Source organism: Falco peregrinus, chromosome 19, assembly GCF_023634155.1.
Source record: "Falco peregrinus isolate bFalPer1 chromosome 19, bFalPer1.pri, whole genome shotgun sequence".
NCBI lineage: Eukaryota > Metazoa > Chordata > Aves > Falconiformes > Falconidae > Falco > Falco peregrinus.
The window spans coordinates 5,506,903-5,524,689 of NC_073740.1; the positions used below are offsets into that span (position 1 = coordinate 5,506,903).

General features: G+C 64.5%; 3 protein-coding genes across 8 annotated transcripts; 1 reads left to right on the forward strand and 2 right to left on the reverse strand.

Moving 5' to 3' along the window:
* Window positions 1-266: 266 nt before the first annotated feature.
* Window positions 267-5,301, reverse strand: CERS2 (ceramide synthase 2). The gene is given in 12 exon segments (XM_055792059.1): window positions 267-1,969; window positions 2,273-2,426; window positions 2,553-2,659; window positions 2,735-2,863; window positions 3,045-3,137; window positions 3,455-3,505; window positions 3,597-3,654; window positions 3,834-3,952; window positions 4,058-4,114; window positions 4,116-4,176; window positions 4,772-4,945; window positions 5,027-5,301. Coding segments are annotated over 11 exon segments (1,131 nt in total). The 5' UTR covers window position 4,945; window positions 5,027-5,301; the 3' UTR covers window positions 267-1,840.
* A 2,288-nt stretch (window positions 5,302-7,589) lies between these two features.
* MINDY1 (MINDY lysine 48 deubiquitinase 1) lies at window positions 7,590-13,850 on the reverse strand. Of its 6 annotated transcripts, none has more exons than XM_027796516.2 (11): window positions 12,992-13,850; window positions 11,474-11,582; window positions 10,600-11,240; window positions 10,422-10,479; window positions 10,253-10,317; window positions 9,956-10,114; window positions 9,239-9,341; window positions 9,003-9,145; window positions 8,715-8,906; window positions 8,457-8,599; window positions 7,590-8,301 (listed from the first exon to the last, which is right to left on the reverse strand). In XM_027796516.2, exons 3-11 carry the CDS (start codon window positions 11,110-11,112, stop codon window positions 7,605-7,607), a joined length of 2,073 nt encoding a protein of 690 aa, XP_027652317.2. In that variant the 5' UTR covers window positions 11,113-11,240; window positions 11,474-11,582; window positions 12,992-13,850; the 3' UTR covers window positions 7,590-7,604. The 6 variants fall into 6 exon arrangements, 4 of the variants coding, with proteins under 4 accessions (XP_027652317.2, XP_055648032.1, XP_055648031.1 ...); XM_055792057.1 differs by having other exon boundaries at window positions 12,964-13,850; XM_055792056.1 differs by having other exon boundaries at window positions 12,953-13,850.
* A 246-nt stretch (window positions 13,851-14,096) lies between these two features.
* On the forward strand, window positions 14,097-17,779 carry PRUNE1 (prune exopolyphosphatase 1). The gene is made up of 8 exons (XM_055792266.1): window positions 14,097-14,239; window positions 15,434-15,538; window positions 15,613-15,818; window positions 16,048-16,232; window positions 16,311-16,469; window positions 16,560-16,654; window positions 16,738-16,896; window positions 17,046-17,779. The coding sequence occupies exons 1-8, from the start codon at window positions 14,201-14,203 to the stop codon at window positions 17,364-17,366; spliced, it is 1,269 nt and encodes a 422-aa protein (XP_055648241.1). The 5' UTR covers window positions 14,097-14,200; the 3' UTR covers window positions 17,367-17,779.
* The last annotated feature ends 8 nt before the right edge of the window (window positions 17,780-17,787 follow it).

Sequence of the window (17,787 nt, forward strand, 5' to 3'; positions counted from 1 at the left end):
GGGGTAGGGAAGGGCAGAGCTGGCGCAGGCAGCCAGGGAGGGTGGAGCAGCCGCCTGCCAGCCTGGTCTGGCTGCTGGACACAAACCCGCAGCAGTTCCACGAGGAAAATTTGCTTCCCCTTCCCCCCGCACCGCCCGCCCCCTGGCAGCAACACACAATTCCCAGTGTTGGGGTTTGGCTGGTTTTTTCGGGGGGGGGGGGGGGGGAGGGGAGCAGCTCGTACCTGCACATCCAAACGGTTCGATAAAGCACCGTAAACACAGGCTAAAAGAGGCAGATTATTATTTTTTTGAACAAACTGGAATCAAATCTCACGTCACCCAGCGGCTGAAATGCAAAAACACCGCCCTGGGGGGAGCTGGAACAGGTTCCAGCCGCCACCCCCCATCCCTCAGGCGCCCAAGACTGACCCCAGCGCCCGCAACCTGCGCTCACACAAGGGAGTCTTTTTTTGCCATGCTAAATAACCTTTTTTAAAAAAAAAAACACCAAAACAAAAACAAAACAAAACCTTTCTAGGGCCTCCACGAGCTCCAGTTCCATCCTTAGCGTCCACCTGAATAGCAGCTTTGTCATCCCAGAGGGCGGCCGCTCCTCGGGCCACCGAAGCCCACGCTCCAGGCTGGGTTTGAAGACAGAGAGAGCTTTTGGGGAGGGGAAAAAAAAAATATATATATAAAAATATCAAAAAAAATCCTCAAATCCACCCACTTTTAGCGCTGCCTAAATGAGAGCTCGAGGGGGCTGTGCCAAGGCGATCACCCCCGACCCCCCACGGGGGCCAGGGCTGCTGTGGCAGCCAGAGAAGATGCCCAAGCCCTGTATTTTTTTTTTTAACCGAAGTTTATTAGTTTTTTAACTTTTAATATATTTAACCTTTTATTTAGAAAAAAAAAAAACCAAAAAAAACAACAAAATACGTTTTGGTCTGGCGTTGGTTAATGGTCCTTTTCCCCCCACCCCTCCGCACTGGGAGGTCTCCCCGCATCCCGGGTGGATGCAGGAGACAGAGCCAAGCCTGGCTCCTTCTGTCTTCCAAATAAATAGAAACCAAAAAAGAAAAAAAAAAAAAAAAAAATCAGTTGCAAATTTGTCCTGTTACAGCCAGGGAAGGGACCGGGAGAGGCCACAGAGAGGGAGGGACTCGAAACCCATTTACAGGAGAGAAACGAGGGGATGAAACTGCTCCGAGGCGTGACCAAACCCCGCGGCCTCCCTCCGCCAGCACTTCCACAGTGACATCCCGCACTCCCAAGTGACACTCGGCCACCAAACACGCAGGGCTGGCCCCGCTCCTCCCTCCCCGCGCTCCAGCGGGGATGGAGCTGGGATTGTGCCCGCGCTGCCACCGCTCTGCTGGGCACTGGGTGGGGAAGGGGCTTTTTCCCCAGTGTTTGAAGAGGTGAGTGCAGGATGCGCTGCCCCCCCGGCGAGGGGCTGGTGGGGAAACGGGGAACCAGGAGGCTGGAGCCCTGGCGAGGGGCTGGGAAGGAGCCATCCCGGAGCGATGCCAGCGGGACCCATCCTCGCTCTGCCTGTCCCGGGGCACCGCGCTGGATTAAGGCAGCAGGTGAAAGGCAGGAAGGGCACCGAGGGTGAGCGTGAGGTGGGGAAGCAGCGACGCTGCCGTCCCCTCGCAGCCGCAGACCCTCTCCGGAGGAGGCAACGGAGGGGGCTGGGGGCCGAGACGGGCTCTCCGGGGTCCCGGGCAAGAGGATGGAGGGGATGGGGACCTGGGCGCTGCGCGAGGTGGCAGCGGTGGGATTGGGCATCTCACGGGTTTGGCCTCCGGCGGGGCCCCCGGCCGCCCCCGCCAGCGCAGAGACGGGGCGAGGGCGCTCAGTCGGTTTTGCGGTGGTTGTTGTTGAGGACGGGGTGGCCGTTGGAGAGGGGCCCGTTCTTCGCCGCTTCCTCCTCCTCCTCAGAGTTGTCCGTCTCCTCACGGTCGCTCCTCTCGTCCTCCACCACCTGCGGGGGCAGAGGGGAGGGCGGGGGGCTCGGTCAATATCCTGCTGTGCCTCAGTTTCCCCCATCGCAACCACCACGGTCTCCTCCCCACCAAGGGCTCTCCGGGACTCAGGAAACCGCGTGCATTCCGGCTTCATGGACTGGGGGTCTCCCCTGCAAACCCCCCCCCCCCACCTCATCTCACCCCTGGGGTTGACCCCCACCCTCCCTCCACCCCGAGCCACACCAGCCGGGACCCGATACAGCCCCGATGCCCCTCACGGTGGGCTGGGACCCCCGAGCCGCTCCCCAGCCCCCTCTTACCTTTCCAGTTATAAACTTCTGGGCCATGCGGATGATGAGGTAGGCCCAGAAGATGTGCAGCGACTGCAGCACCACCATCATGAAGTTGAAGAAGTAGTAGCCAAAGAAGGCAGGGTAGAGATCCAGCGGATAAACCACCGTGCAGTGCATGATCCTGCCGGGAGAAGCAGCGCTGTTACGAGTAGGGACCAGCATCCCACCACCCCCCCCCCGCCCCGCAGTGGGGCTCCCTGCCCCATGCCTCAGTTTCCCCACCCGTTCACCAGCAACCAGCGCTCACCAAAAGGGCAGGATGACCAGGCGGGTGACGATGAAGACGGCGGCGAAGACGATGAAGATGTTGTTGCAGGTGTTCCTCCAGCCGGCATAGTTAAACATCTTGGCGGACTGTTGGGGGCAGAGGGGGGGTGAGCGGGGGAGGGGGTGTGGGCCGTGGCCGTGGCTGCGGGGAGGGGGTCGTACCTCCAGCAGATAGTCCGACGAGTCGTGCAGGGCCATGATGAGCGTCCCTGCGCGGATGTAGTTGGCGAACCAGGAGAAGCTGATGAGGATGATGGTGGCGACGTGGTGGATGATTTGTTCCTTGAAGTCCTGCGCCCAGGAAAGGGGGAACCGGGGGTTACAGCATCCTGGCTCCGACCCCCAACCCCCGCCACCCCACTCCTCTCCCACATCCCCCCAGCCCACCGGTCCCTATCACCCACCACGAGGGCAAAGAGAACCCTGCCAAGATGCCCCCCGCCCCCAGAGAGCCCCCCCTGCCACAGCCCACCTTGCGCTTGACGTCGGAGGCGATGCTGAAGAGCAGGGACCAGTAGAAGGAAAGCTCGATCATGTAGTACCAGTACTGGGAGGGCAGCATGCTCTGGAGGCCAGGAGACAGGTTGTGGGGGGATACTCCATGCGCCCCAGTGGGGTTTGATCCCCCTCTCTGGCCACCAGCCAGACCCACGGGTGTCTTGGGGACCCTCCCGCACCCCACGGCATGCAACCCCCTGCTCCGTGCACCAGCCAAACCCACAGGGGTGCCAGAGACACCGTGAAACCTGGAGAAACCCCCCCGCAGCCCCCAGAGAAACCCCCCCAGCAACCCCCGGGCCTCTGGCCCCCATCTCCGACTGCCCCAGGCAGCTCCGGGGGCAGGACTGTGGGATGGCAGCTGGGACGGAGTCAGGCGCTCACCTGGATGGGGTATCCCTTCCACACCTCCCGGAGGTCGTAGAACCAGGGTTTCTGCAGGAGGCGGAGGGGAACGAGAGACAGAGAGGGGTTAGAGGGGGCGGAGGGGGCCGGGCGTGCACGGAGAGGGGGGATAAATACTTACATCCACTATGACAGCCATGCCAGCAATGAAAGCAATAAGGTAAAACGTGAATCGCCAACTGGAAAAAGGAAGCAGATGGTCCTCAGACGGGCACCGGGGCGAGGGAGGGAGAAGGACGGACCCACCAGCCCCATATTCCCCCCCTCCCAGGGCAGCTCCCTACCAAGCAGGTGCCCCCAAAGCCCCCCCCCCCTCCCCCACCGCAGGGTGACAGTGACACCAGGCGCGGGGTCTCACCTGGCCTCCCTGAACTTTTTGAGCAGGCTGGGCCGGTCTTGGTTGCGGCGGCGGCGAAACCAGCGCTCCACCTGCCGCACCGTGCAGCCGCTCTTCTTGGAGAGCATCTCCACGTCGGCCTAGGGGACGGCAGGGACGTTAGTGCCACGCCGCAGGGCTCCGGCTCTGCCGCTCGCCCCCTCCCGCCATGCTGAGCCCCTTTTGGGGACCCCCCTTTCCCTCACCTGCTTGGGGTGTTTGGTGGTGGCGGCGTAAAACTTCTCCAGCACGGCGTTGGGGGGTGGCTTTTAACCTGATCTTCTCCTTGACGTTCAGCAGCCCGGCCAGTGGGGTGGCCACGTACCTGGGGAAGGAGTAGGGGGGGTGTAAGAAGCCCCCAGTCCTGCGTCACCGAGCTGATCAAAGCCACCCAAGGACCTCCAGCTGCTCAGTGCCCCCGTTTCCCCATCCCGCTGCTCCTCCAAGGTGGGTTTTACCACAGGGGGACCCCCCAGACCCTTCAGGGGTGGGGGACTGGCCCGCCACGATGCAGCGGGGCTGTATCCACCCTGGAGAACGGTGCCTCCTCCCTTCTCCCACCGTCCCAACAAAGCCCCGTCTGTTCCCGGTCTCGGCTCGCCATTGTTTGCCCAACAAATCGCTCCTTAAACGCCGGGGGCCGCGGCCGCCTGCGCCGCGATAAGGGCGGCAGAGGATGCACAAAGCCGGGTTTGTGTGGGGCCGCCAGGGGCAGCCCCCCAGCCCTAAACGGGGTGTTGGGCGAGGGGGGGGGGGGGGGGGGGCAGGACCCCCGCAGTGCCACGGTCACCCCCAGCCGGGCAAGCGCAGGGGGACACAGCCAGGGGAGCAGCACAGCGCGTCCCCAGCCCCACACACAGCCCCCAGGCTCAGGGGGGGCTGGACCAGGGCAAGCCCCCCACCCTGGGGAAGGGACTCACGTCTCGAAGAGGTGCCGGACGATGAGGAAGAGGAAGGCCAAGGGGAGGGTGATGTAGAGATCCGAGGCTTTGGCGTAGACTCGCCCATCCCGGTCCTCCAGGTCGGCCCAGGTGAGGTTTGCCGGGAGCCAGAGCCGTTCCCACCAGAAGTAGCTGTACAAGGTCTGGAACATGCTGGGGGGGAGCAGAGGCGAGGTGAGGGGGGCACCCGGAACCGCCGGTCACATCCCCCCTGCCTGGTGCCCCCCAGCCCACCTCAGCCCCCGGCCCGGCCAGCGGCGGGGGGTCCGCGGCCGGTGAACGCCCCCCGGTGCCGCAGGGCGGCGGAGCTGGGCCCCGGCACAGGACTTTGCTCCCGGCGCGGCAGAGGTCACCGGGTGATGATTAACCGGGGCCGGCTCCTGCTCCCAGCCGGCAGGACGGATCCTTGGCACGGCCGGCGGGAAGAACCGGCTTCCCAGTCCCCGGGACTTCCCCGCAGCATCAGCCGGTGACAGACACGACCCCAGGATGAAGCCCCCTGACACGGTTTCTCCCCCGAGCGCCGTGTTCGCATCCCGGGGTTGGTCCCCAGGCCCAGAGGGGAAACTGAGGCACGGAGCCCACCGCCAGCGCCAGGCAGCCGGACCCAGGCGGCCGCACCGCGCAGGATTAGGGATTTGCCGGCAGCACAATGAGCACCTTTGTGCCTGCGAAAGGCTCCCGGCGGGCACGGCCAGGCAGAGCACGGCCACCGGCACGGCCACCGGCACTGCACGGGGAAGCCACCCACCGCCGTGGGGTCTCTGCATCCCAGCTCTTCCCTCCCCTCCACGCGGGCACCTCCCAGCACCAGGCACGGGCCGGTTCTCCCCTTCCCCGGGCTTGGGGGGGGGGGGCTGGGCTGGGGTCGGGGGGTCCCCGGGCAAACCCCCGAGGTGGAGCGGGGATCTAAGGAGGGGTGAGGCGGCTTCGCACCGGCCAGGGGAGAAGGGGAACCAGTTTCGCAAGGCAAGGCAGGAGCACGCCCCGATTCCCAGTGAAGCGGAGCACCGTGCCGCGGGCAGGTAACGGGCAGGGCAGGCGGCGCAGGCAGGGCAGCAGCGGGGGCAGCGCAGGCAGGGGCTGGCAGGGCAGGCAGCGCGGGCAGGGGCTGGCAGGGCGGGCAGCGCAGGCAGGGCGGGCAGCGCGGGCAGGGGCTGGCAGGGCAGTGCAGGCAGGGCGGGCAGCGCGGGCAGGGGCTGGCAGGGCAGCGCAGGCAGGGTGGGCAGCGCGGGCAGGGCAGCGCAGGGCAGCGCGGGCAGGGTGGGCAGCGCGGGCAGGGCAGCGCAGGGCAGCGCAGGCAGGGCGGGCAGCGCGGGCAGGGGCTGGCAGGGCAGCGCAGGCAGGGCGGGCAGCGCGGGCAGGGCAGCGCAGGGCAGCGCGGGCAGGGTGGGCAGCGCAGGCAGGGCGGGCAGCGCGGGCAGGGGCTGGCAGGGCAGCGCGGGCAGGGCAGCGCAGGGCAGCGCGGGCAGGGGATGGCAGGGCAGCGCGGGCAGGGCAGCGCAGCAGGACTCGGGGTGAGGCCCCGGCCAGGGCCGGCGGCACCCCCCTGCCCGGGGCCACCGGGCCCAGGCGATGCCCCGGGGCCGCCGAGCCCGCGCGGGGAGGGCGCCGCCAGCGTCCCCCCCCCGCCCGGGGCGGTTCTGGGAACGATCCCGCTGGGAAAGGGGAAAACCCTGGAACGTTCCGGTCACGGGGAGGGAAAAACAGGCCCGGGAACGTGGCTGGGCACCGGGTCACGGCCCGGACCCTGCACCGGGGGCTCGCGGGGGTTCGCCCCGGCTGGGGGCACCGGGGCAGGGCAGGGCCGGGGCAGGCGGGGGCCGCCCGCAGGCACAGCCCAGCCCCGGCGGGGCCGGAGGCCAGGCCCGGGCCCTCGCAGCGCCCCGGGAGGCACCGCCCCCCCCGGCCCGGCCCGCTCGGAGGAGCCGGGGGGGTCCCGCCGCGCCGGGCGGGGACCGAGGCCCGGGGCCGCCGGCGGGCGGCGGCCGGGAAGCACCGGGGGGAACCTCGCCGGGGCCTGGGGCGGGCGGACCCCCCCCCCCACAACGCCCCGCTGGGCCCGGGGCTGCCCGCCCCTCACCGGGCCCGCGCCCGCCGCAACGGGGCGGCCCGGGGGCACCGGGAACCAGCCCCCGCCCCACCGCGGCCCGGCCACAGCCGCCGCCCCGGCCCGGCCCAGCCCGACCCTCCCGGAGCGAGGCCGGTCCCGCCGCAGCCCGGAGGCCGCAGCCCCCCCCCCCCCCCCGTCCCAACTCACGCGCCGCCGCCCGGAGCCGCCGCCGCCGCCTCGCGCTGCCGCTGGCCCCCCCCGCGCGCCCCGCGCCAGGCAGCGGGCGGGAGTGACGTCACCGCCAACGCCGCGGGCCCGCGGGGAGCGGGGCCTGCCGAGGGGCGGGGCGGGGCGGCGCGCCAGGCCAGAGCAATCCAGCGCCGGCACCGCGAGCGGCGGGCCGCGCCCGCTACACGTACGCCCTGCGCGCAGCCCTGTACGCCCGCTATGTGTCCCCTGTCCGTACCCCTGTGCAGCCCCCATCCCCGTCCCTATACACCCCACACACATACCCCTGTGTATGCCCTTCGCCCATCCCGATACATGCCCATATGCTCTCTATACATACCCACGTGCATGCCTGATGCCCATCCCACACGGCCCCCGTATGCACCCCTATGCATACTCTACACGCACCCTATTCATCCCCATATGCACCTCGATACATCTCCTATGCACCCCCATACCTCCTGAACACACACCCCTATATGCCCCCTATAGTCACGCCCATGCACGCCCTATACCCACCCCTGTGCACCCCTATACACCCCCTATACGTCCCCTATAGCTCCCCCACCCCACACACCCCCCCGGCAGCGCTACCGGTGCGCGGCGACCCCTGCCGGCCGCGCCGTGCCACCGCACCCCACGGGGGGCCCCCGACCCCGCGTGTCCGTGGGCGCGGAGGGTCCCCTCACCCCAAACCCCCGACCCCGCGTGTCCGTGGGGCACGGAGGTCCCGCTGGTGTCAGACAGCCGGACCCCTGAGCACGGGGACAAGTCCTTTATTTGCCAAGGGCTAAGGCCACGTTTTGGACACGGGGGTGCGTGTCCCCCCTCGACGCATGTCCCCCCCGCGTCTCGGAGCAGGGACTCTCCCTGAGTGGGACCCCCCGGGTGGGACCCCCCCGTGTTAAGGCCACTTGGAAAGGTTTGGGTGGTCCCGGCAGTAGGTAAGGATGGACACCCCCTCGCCTGTGTCCCCCACTCCTGTTCCCAGGGACCCCCACAGCGTGTCCCTGGAAGACAGAGGAGCACAGGGAGTCGGGGTGCTGCGGGCGCGGGGACCCCACCACATGCCCCAGCCTGGCCAGGAGCCGGGGGGGGCCACGGCAGGAACTGGGCAGGGGCCCCCCAGGGGGCCGGGCACAGGGCGCTACAAGAGGGTGCAGTCCAAGTCAGGCTTCTGCCGCTGCCTCCGCTCTCCAGCTGCCCGGCCACCCGGCTGCGCGCGACCCTGCGGGCACAAGAAGGGGGCTGGCGAGGGGGAGGAACCCCCCATCATCCCAGGGGGACGCTGCCACCCTCCCCGGCACCGGCCGGGGGGCAGAGCAGGGGGATGAGGGGGTGAGAAGCACCCGCGCCCCACACTGCAGTCCCGTGAGGGAGCACCTGGTTACCTGCGCCGGGACCTGCTGCTGCCGCTGCTGCTGCTGATACTCCTCCTGCTGCAGCTGGCGAGCGAGCTCCAGGTCACTGAGCGCAGAGGGGTCCTGTCCCTGCTGTTGCTGCAGCGACAGGGCGATCATGTAATCCTGGGGGGGCGCAGAAAGAGAGCGGGGGCTCAGCACAGTGGCCCAAACCCTGCAGCGATCCCCCGGAGCCGAGATGAGACTCACGTGTCCCCTGCTGCCAGCAGGTGTCCACTACCTGGTCCACTTGTCTCTGCTGGAGCCGGTGGTCAAGGGGGGCCGCGGCAGCCCCCTCCTTGCCCGGAGCGTGGCTGAGGTGAAAATCGGTGTCGCAGAAGCAGCTGTCTCCATCCACGTTGTGGAGGCTCTCCCAGACCACCCCCTCCTCCTGCAGGAAGCCCTGGTCTGTCACCAGCAGGTAAAGGTGGCCCTGGAGAGAGGGGAGAGGGGGGGAGTCAGCCCCTACCAGCGCTGGGGAGGGGGGCTGCCGGCTCGAAGGAAGCCGGGGAAGGGGCCGGAGCCGCACCTTGTGCTTGATCATGGTGCTGAAATGGTTATTGCGGAAGAAGGCGCTGAGCTCGCCCTCCCTGACAGCGGCCGTGAGCTCGCACAGCCCGTGGTAGGTCAGCTGGGAGGCCGTGGACTCCAGGAACTGCTCAGCCACCAGCCCTGGGGTGAGAGCGGGGTGGGAGCGGGGCCGGGGTGTCGAGGCCCCCCCAGGGACCCCGGGGAGCGGGCGGCTGGGCGGTGGGGGGCCGGTACCTTCACTGACCAGGCTGGAGTCGCTGGCCTGTTTGCAGGTGATGATCTTCTCCACCAGCTGGTTGTAGCTGAGCTTGCCCACGGCGCGCACCACCTCTGGGCTCTGCGGGGAGATGCTGGGGGGTGAGCACTGGGTCTGGGGGGACCTGCCCTACCCCTCACCCACCGCCCAGGGCGAGAGGAGGATGCCCTGAACCTTCTCCAAGCAACGCTCCGTCACGGGGATGTCCAAGAAGCTGAGCTGGTGGCTTCCACTGTGGGGATGGACCCACCAGAGAAGGGGCTGGGCTGGAAGGGACCCTCACAGAGCATCCAGCCCAACCTCCCACCCGCGCCACAGGCAGGGACATTCCTCTAGCTCGGCGTGCTCAGAGCCTCTGCACTCCTCCATGATGGGGCACCCGCAGCTTCTCTGGGCAACCCCTGCCAGTGCCTCACTGCCCTCGTCATTAATTTCTTCTTCACGTCCCATCTAAACCTACCCTCTTTCAGTTTAAAACCATTGTCCCGTCATGGTAAAAAGCCTCTCTCCATCTTTCCTATAACCCTTCTTACATATTGAGGGCTCTTCTTGGTCACCTTCTCCAGGATAAACAACCCCAAGACTCATCTTCTCGAAGATGAACCCCAGCTCTTCATGAAAGAGGTGCTGCAGCCCTTGGATGACCCCCCAGCCGCCCCTGGACCGACGGTGGGACAGCCGTGGGGCCAGCTCACCTGGGGGTCCACCAGCCAGCCGTGGTAGAGCGGGACATTGAGGAGGTCAAAGACAATGCACTCGGGCGTGTACTCAAAGTCCGAGACACCTGTGAACCGCACGTTGACATCCAGCCCCGTCGAGAGCTTGGGGAGGACTGTCATGGTGTCGTTGATGTTCTGGGGGGGGCAGAAAGAAGCGGGGCTTGCTCGGGAAGCTGGGTGGCACCCCAATCCTTGCAGCCCAAGGCCACCAGTGCTCCATGAGATGGAGGGGATCGATTTTTGGGCTGGGTGACACGCGGCCTCGCTCCTCACCTGCTGGAAGTTGAGCTGCAGCCCCTCCGACGGCTCCCGGGGTTGGGTGGACAAGATGCACTCCCCTGCAAGGCAGCGCGGTCAGCTCCCAGCGAGCCGGTTAACCGCGGCACGCTGCCATCCCGGCAGCGGGGCAAGGGTGACGGGTCCCGGGGAGCTCCCCGCTCACCCAGATGTGCCATCAGCTCCTCGGCCGTGATCACCTCCTTCTGCGGGGGCAGCTTCACCTGGAAGCACGAGACACGTTGGGGACTGGCCCCCGGCTCCTTCCCCTGACGGTCCAGGGGGAACCGACCACGATCCCGCCTCGCCAGCCCCCCCAGACCCGCCCCCTGCAGCCCACTTGCCTTCCACTGCAGGAAGAGGATGTTCATGATGGCCAGGAGCGGGCAGGGCCCATTCTCGCTCTGCGTGATGATGGGTGTCCGCTCGCCTTTCCAGGTGATCCACTTCACACAATAAAAATCTGCCTCTGCTTCCCGACTGGGGGTCTGGGTTCGGGGGGGCTCAGCTGGTAACCCCACCGCCCCGGCGCTCGGGCTGGGCATGGGGGCACCTGGCAGGGACCCCCTGCCCTCAGCAGGCTGTTTGCCCTCAGCGGGCTGCTTCTCCTCAGCATCTTCCCGCAGATGCTCATTGGAGGGGAGATGTGGGGCACCGCTCGGCTGCCCCACGCCAGGGAGGGAAGGCACGGCCACTTCCCCACCCTGCAGCACGGTGACTTGCCCGTCCAGTGCTGGGCTCTCCCGACCACCAGCTGGCATTTCTTCCCTAGTGGGGGTCTCCTCGGGGGGCTGGCAGGTCCCTTCGCCGCTGGAAGGGGCTGGGAGTGCCCCTTCCCGCTCAGGCGGCTGCTCCATGGGAGCAGGCGGTAGTGGGACCCTCACTGTGGCGTCCTGCCTCAAGTGGGTCTGGCTCAGGCCCCTGGGAACGCTCCGGGTCTGTCCAGGATCAGCTGCATCCCAAACCTCTCCCTTAGAAGGTAAAACTTGGGTATTTCAAGAAAAAAAAAATCTGTGTTAGTCCAATTTGTTTACCAGCTATGGCTCGTTTAGCTTAGAATTTTTTTGCCCCATCCCTTTACATTCACTTAAATAATGAAAAATAAAACGTTGGCTGTTGAAACCTCTAAATCGCTGTTAAAAAAATTAATGCCGTGGATGTGTGCGGATTTTATCTGCCTCCCGTTTCCAAAGAAAGAGGGGAAAATCCCAAACCTACCTGGGAAGAACTGAGGGGTTCGGATGGAGCCAAAGCGGTGTGGGGGAAAGGTCAGAGTTCTGTGCTCCCGCCAGGGTTTTCCTGCAAACACAGCTTGGCGAAGATGCTCCTGCAAGAGATTTGGACAATTTGGCTTTTAAATAGTCACCAGAATCGGAAAATTTGGCCTTGAAATACTCAAAGAGGTTTGGGAAATTGGGCTTTTAAACACTCCGTGCAGGCAGGAGCACAGCTGCTCTGGCTTCAACTTGGTTTTCTGTCCTGTCCCTCGCTGGTCCCCCTGCCAAAGCACTGCCCGGCATGTCCCACCACGGCACGTCCCCCCATGCCAGCTCACTGGGACCCCCTTAGCCCCTAACCCTCCTGCGCCTGGCGCAGGCTGCGCTCCCGGCCACAGTCAGGGACCCGCTCTGTGAAGCCCCCCCGTATTCCCAAGGGAGCCGGGGATGCTCAGAGAGGGACAGAGGCAACAACAGCGACAAAAGAGCGATGGAAATGCCCGGGCAGGGTGGAAACAGGGGGGAAAAGGGGCTTCTGGGGGGCAGTAGTGACAGCCCAGGAGAAAATCCAGGGGTCAGTGACCTCTGAGCTGTTCCCAACTCTTTTAGGGCCAGAGCGGAGGGGTCCTGGGGGAAAGAAAAGGAGGGGGACGGTGCCTGATGGCAACCATATTATTATTATTATTATTATTATTGTTTCGTTGTTTTGTTGTTATTAGATTAGTGCAGACATAAATAAATATTCTCGAGAAACAGATATCTAGGTAAATGAATAGTATTAGTAAATAAATAAACAATATTCTCGATAGACAGGTAGATAGATAACCAATATTCTTAATAAATAAATCCATAAATACATAAGCCAAACAATCCCTAGAAATAAATAACGTGGAAATAAATAAATATTCTTTATAGATATATAGGTAAGTAAATAAGTAGTGCTATTAACTAAACTAATAAACAATTTTGATAGATATGTAGATGATAAATAAATAGTCTTAATAACTAAACACACACATATGTACATGTTCTTTAAAAATCAATAAAATCAAATTAAATATGCTTTTAAAGAAAAGGAATAGCGAGAGGCTCTGCGTGGGCACAGAGGAGCGAGCACCCCCTCCCCAGCCCGCTGCCCAGCTGGGTTGGTGTCCGGCGAGGCACCGGGAGCTGGAAAAACCGGCTGGGGGCAGCTGGCACAGCCCTGGCCGGCGGGCACCGGGGTGGGACGGGGCCGGCAAGAGCCCCGGGAGCCGCCCTGCCTCAGTTTCCCCACCCAGTAGCATCAGCAGCCCGAGCATCAGCAGCTGGGCTGAGGGTCACCCCAGACCCCCTCAACCCACCTCCGCTGCCCCCGAAACGCCACCGTCGCTCCCACAGCCCCGGTGTCGCCCGTGTCCTGTGCCTGGCCCAGCACCGGGGCAGAGGGGTCACCCAACCCGCAGCCCCACGCCACCCCGCAGCCCCCAGCCGCGCTTACTCCACAGCCACCTTGCTGCTGTCGCTTCCCCACTCCCACCTTCTTTTCCTCTTTTTTCCTTCTTTTTTCTCCTTTTTTCCTTCTTTATTCCTTTTTTCGTTTTTCCTTTTTCCCTCCTGTCTCCTTTTTTCCTCTTTTTTCCTTCTCCTTCTTTTTTCTCCTTTTTTCCCTTCTTTCTCCTTTAGTCCTTTTTTCCTTTTTCCTTCTGCTTTCCTTTTTCCTTCTTCTTCCTTCTTTCTCCTTTAGTCCTTTTTTCCTTTTTCCTTCTGTTTTCCTCCTTTTTCCTTCTTCTTTCCTCCTTTTTTTCTCCTTTTCCCCCTTCTTTCTCCTTCTTTAGTCCTTTTCACCACCTTTTCTCTCCTTCTTCCTCCTTTATCCCTTCTTTACTCCTCCTTTTCCCCTTCCTTTTGCCTTTTTTCCTCCTTTTTTCCTCCTTTCCCCGTCTTCCCCGGCCGAGCGGAGGCCTGCTTTCCACTGCTAAGCTGCACGCTCTGGCTCTCCGCCGGGAAGGCGGATTTACAGTGGCTGACGAGGAGGAGTAGGAGGAGGAGGAGGAGGAGGAAGGCAGCCAGGAGGGGTGGAGAGAGCAGGCAGCTGCCTGCAACCCGCCCTGTCACCAGCTCCCTCCTGCACACGGAGCTGTCGGGGCAAGGCCTGGGTGCTGGTTGACACTGAAAACTACCAGTTTCCTGGGGTTTTAACCCGTTTCGCAGGCCTGGCACTGGGCTGAGGGGAGGGCCCCCCCCCCCCAATTTCACCCCCCCGCCCCCCAGTTTCTCCCACCGACAGATCCCTGGCTCGCACACGGGCCTAGGGCTCGCCCCACACCACTAGGCCGCGGCCACTACTCTGAGGGGGGGTGATGCCACCTGGGGGCGTAATACAGTCGCGGGGGGGGGGTCACAGCCCACCTGGGGGTGCCTGAGGGGGGGGGGGGGTGCCAGGGGGGTTTCGGGGGTGTTAAGGCGGATTAGGGTGCTGGGAGAGTTGGGAGGAGGGTTGAGGGGTGTCGCCCCCACCCCGCCATTACCCCGAGAGCCCCCTCGGCGCCCGCGAAGGCTGCCGGGAAAGGGGCAGGGACAGCGGCGGGGGGGCGTAGCCCCCGCCCCTGCCCCCGCCCTTTTCCCGGCAGCCCTCGCGGGAGGCCACACCCCCGCCGCCAAGGCCTGAGGAGAGTCGGGGTGGGCTGGGCCGTACTGGGTTATACTGGGCCGGACTGGGCGGGTTGGGGCGTGGATCGCCGCCGTTATGGAGCGGTTCGTGGAGGGGAACCGGGCAGCTCTGCAGGTAGCGGGGATGGAGTGGGGGAGGGCGCTGGGGGAGACGGGGGGGAGGACGACACTGGGTGCCCAGGAAAGCGGGGGGCCTGGGGTGTAGGAGGCCTGGGGGCCCAGGGTGTTGGGGTGCGGGGGAACTGGTGTGCAGGGGGGACTGGAAGAGCAAGGTGGGCAGGAGACTGGGTGCCCAGGAAAGCAAGGCGCAGGGGGCTTGGGGGGAGCAGGGTGCAGGGGCTTGGATGCATGGAGGCTGGATGCTCAGGACAGTGGGGTGCCCAGTGGAAATGGGGTGCAGGGGGACTGCATGCCCAGGGGAGCAGCGTGTGCAGGGTCAGGGCCCCTGAGTGGGGTGCATCCATCCTCCCTGGAGAGAGGGGCTGGTTGCATGCTGCCCCTCAGCCCCACAGTCGGGGGGGGGGCTCTCCAGCACCCCCTACCCCACCCCTGCAGCCTCGTCCCCCGTCTTGCAGCACAGGGTGCAGGTCCCCTGTTAAATAACGGGGTTAATGCCGCAGGCAGCACTCAGTTGTTTACTTCCTTGGCTTGTACCAAATAAATGAGCAAAACTGGGTTATGGTATGAAATACTTGTCACCAAAAAAGGGCCTGGAGACAGGGCAGCTCCCTCGAGCATGACAGGACAGGCGCCAGAATCTGGGGACAGGGAATTCATGGGGTGACATGGGTGACATTGTTTTCTTGCTGCTGCAGGCAAGAAAACAAAAAGGGGTGAAATGTCGCATTTTGAGGGACAGCCAGCCCCAAACTCGCCATCTCTGGAAAAGCCACCTTGGTCTGGGATTAAAATACCAAAGGCTCCCAGGGCTGCAATGTTGTCCCCAGATTGGGAAGGTCCCCATCCCCACTGCCACAGTCCCTCGTGGCCGGGCTGGGCTTTGCCACTCTCGCCGAGGCCACAATGCACCTGGTTTCACACACGCGCCCCCAAAATGTGGGGCTTTCATGCCAGAAATGGATCCCAGCCAAGTCTGGTCCCAAGGGTGCCGGGCTATGTGGTGCTTCAGGGATGCCGTCAGCCTGTCTGCTGCTGGCAGCAGCTGGGAGATGGGTACTGGTGGGTGGCAGCTGTGGGTGACGTCTGCGATGAGTGGCTCCAGGGATGCTGGCGGGGAAGGGACCAACCTGGGAGTCTTTGGAGGATGGGGATGCGTTGCTGCCGTGCCTGATGCCTCCTGCCCTGGCAGGAGCATGTCCGGCGTCACCAGGAGATCCATGTGGTGATGGGCAATGAGGCCTGTGACTTGGACTCCACTGTCTCGGCCCTGGCCCTGGCTTATTTCCTGGCAAAGGTGAGGCTTGCCCACTGGCTCGGGGACAGATGGTGGCTTGGGGGATGCCTCACCGGGTGTCATCCCCGCCGCAGACCTCCCCAGCTCCCAAAGCCACCTTCATCCCAGTGCTGAACATCCCTCGTGCCGACTTCGCCCTCCGGACGGAGACAACGTTTCTGCTGCGGGAGCAGGGCATCCCCGCCACCTCCCTCATCTTTCGGGATGAGATCGACCTGGGGGGGCTGCACCGCGCCGGGCTGCTCTCCCTGACGCTGGTCGATCACCACGTCCTGCCCGGGTGAGCCGGGGCAGGGGGACGCAGGGACAGCCAGGGCCACCCACCCAAAGCCTCGCTTTTTCCTCGCTTGCTTTTGGCCCAGGGTGGGTAAAACCTTCCCCTTTCCGGGGTGTTTTTAGGGTAGGAGGAGAGGAACAAAGGGGGTTTCCAGGTTCTGCTGGGGGTGACGCCTCACAGCTACACAGCAGGGCCATGCTGGGGGTCTCACCCTGCCTGTCTCGCCCACTAGCACCGACGCAGCCTTGGAAGAGGCTGTGGTGGAGGTCCTTGATCACCGGCCGTTGGAACGGGACCGAGCTCCTGGCTGCCAGGTGACAGCAGAGCTGGTGGGCTCCTGTGCCACGCTGGTGACGGAGCGGATTGCCCAAGGTCCCCCGGGTGTGCTGGACAGAACCACGGCCACACTGCTGCACGGTGAGGACGGACCCTCGCTGAGCCCTGTCCGAGGGGGACGGTGATGACTGATGGCCCCTGGTTGTCCCCCCGCCACAGGTACTATCCTCCTGGACTGCATCAACCTGAGCCCGGCTGCCGGCAAGGTGACGCCCAGGGACGTGGCGTGTGTCTCCCTGCTTGAGGCGAGGTTCCCCGAGCTGCCACCCCGCGACACCATCTTTGAAGCCTTGCAGGCAGCCAAGTTTGATGTCTCAGGTCCGTGTGCTGGGGTGGTGGCACCCACGGTGTGGCTGGGAGCGGGTACTGGTCCCCGGGGCTCACGCTTGGCCCCTCTTTGCCTCCCAGGGCTGACGACAGAGCAGATGCTGCGGAAGGACCTCAAAGTCCTCTTCGGCGACGAGCTGGCCCTCGCCATCAGTGCCATCTATATGGACCTGGAGGTGAGGCTCGGCACGGGGGGAGCTGAGGTGGGGAGTGGCACAATGGGGACACCAGCATGATGCCAGTGTCTCTCCCCCTCCAGACCTTCCTACGCCGGCCCAGCTTGCTGCAGGACCTGGATGCTTTCTGCCAGGCTCGGGGCTATGCGGGGCTGGTGGCCATGACAATCTCTTATAACGAGCGCAACGAGCCCTCCCGGCAGCTCGCAGTCTACAGCCAGCATGAGACACTCCGCAGCACGGTGAGGGGCGTGCCCAGGCACCCCCGTCCCTCAGCACGGGGGTCTGGGGTAGCAGCCAGGCAGTTCTCGGCTGCAGTTTGCCCCAAAAGCCCCCCAGAGATCTTGGGGGGTGCTAGGGGGTCCCAGCCGCAGTGCTCCCTCCTTTGCAGGTGTGCCGGGCGCTGGAGGAGGCGACGATGCCATCCCTGCACCTCCAGCCCCTCCTGAGCCCCTGGTCCTGCCTGGGCACCTACACCCAGGGCAATGCTTTGGCGTCGCGGAAGAAGGTCCTGCCCATCCTGCGGGCAGCCCTGGGGGGGCCAGGCGTTACTGGGGGTCCGGAGGAAGAGGTGGTCCCGCCACCCACCCCGATGAACAGCCTGGTGGAAGAATGTCCGCTGGCCCAGGCCGTGCCCCCGCTCTGCCCCCAGGATGTCCTGGAGCGGGTCAGCCGCATTGCCGCTGGGCAGCCGCCCGGCTCCCCAAAATAAAAGTGGGTGACCAGAGACTTCTGGGGTCCGTATGAGGAGGTGGGGTCCCTGGGCAGGTCCTGGCAGGGTGCCCAGGCACCAGGGGTTGCAGCTGCCTTCAGTACAACTCGCCTGCCTTCGTTAGAGGTCAGCTCCCGGATGGAGGGAGGCCCTCGTTATTTGTCGCCCCTCCCGCCCCTGCTGGGGTTTGGTCCCCCAGGGTGGGTTTTTGGGGACCCCGTGGGCAGCAGGGCCAGGGCAGTGCTTGCACCCACTTCATGAAGGCATTGGGGTGGGGGTGGGGGGTTTAACGAGTTCTTGTTCTTCCTCCCTCGGGGGGATGTGGGGGGCCCCGGCTGGTGGGTCCAGACACGCAGCTGGCCCAGAACTGTCACCCACAGACTCAGAGGATTAAATTTCCATTTTTTCTTCCACTTTTGGC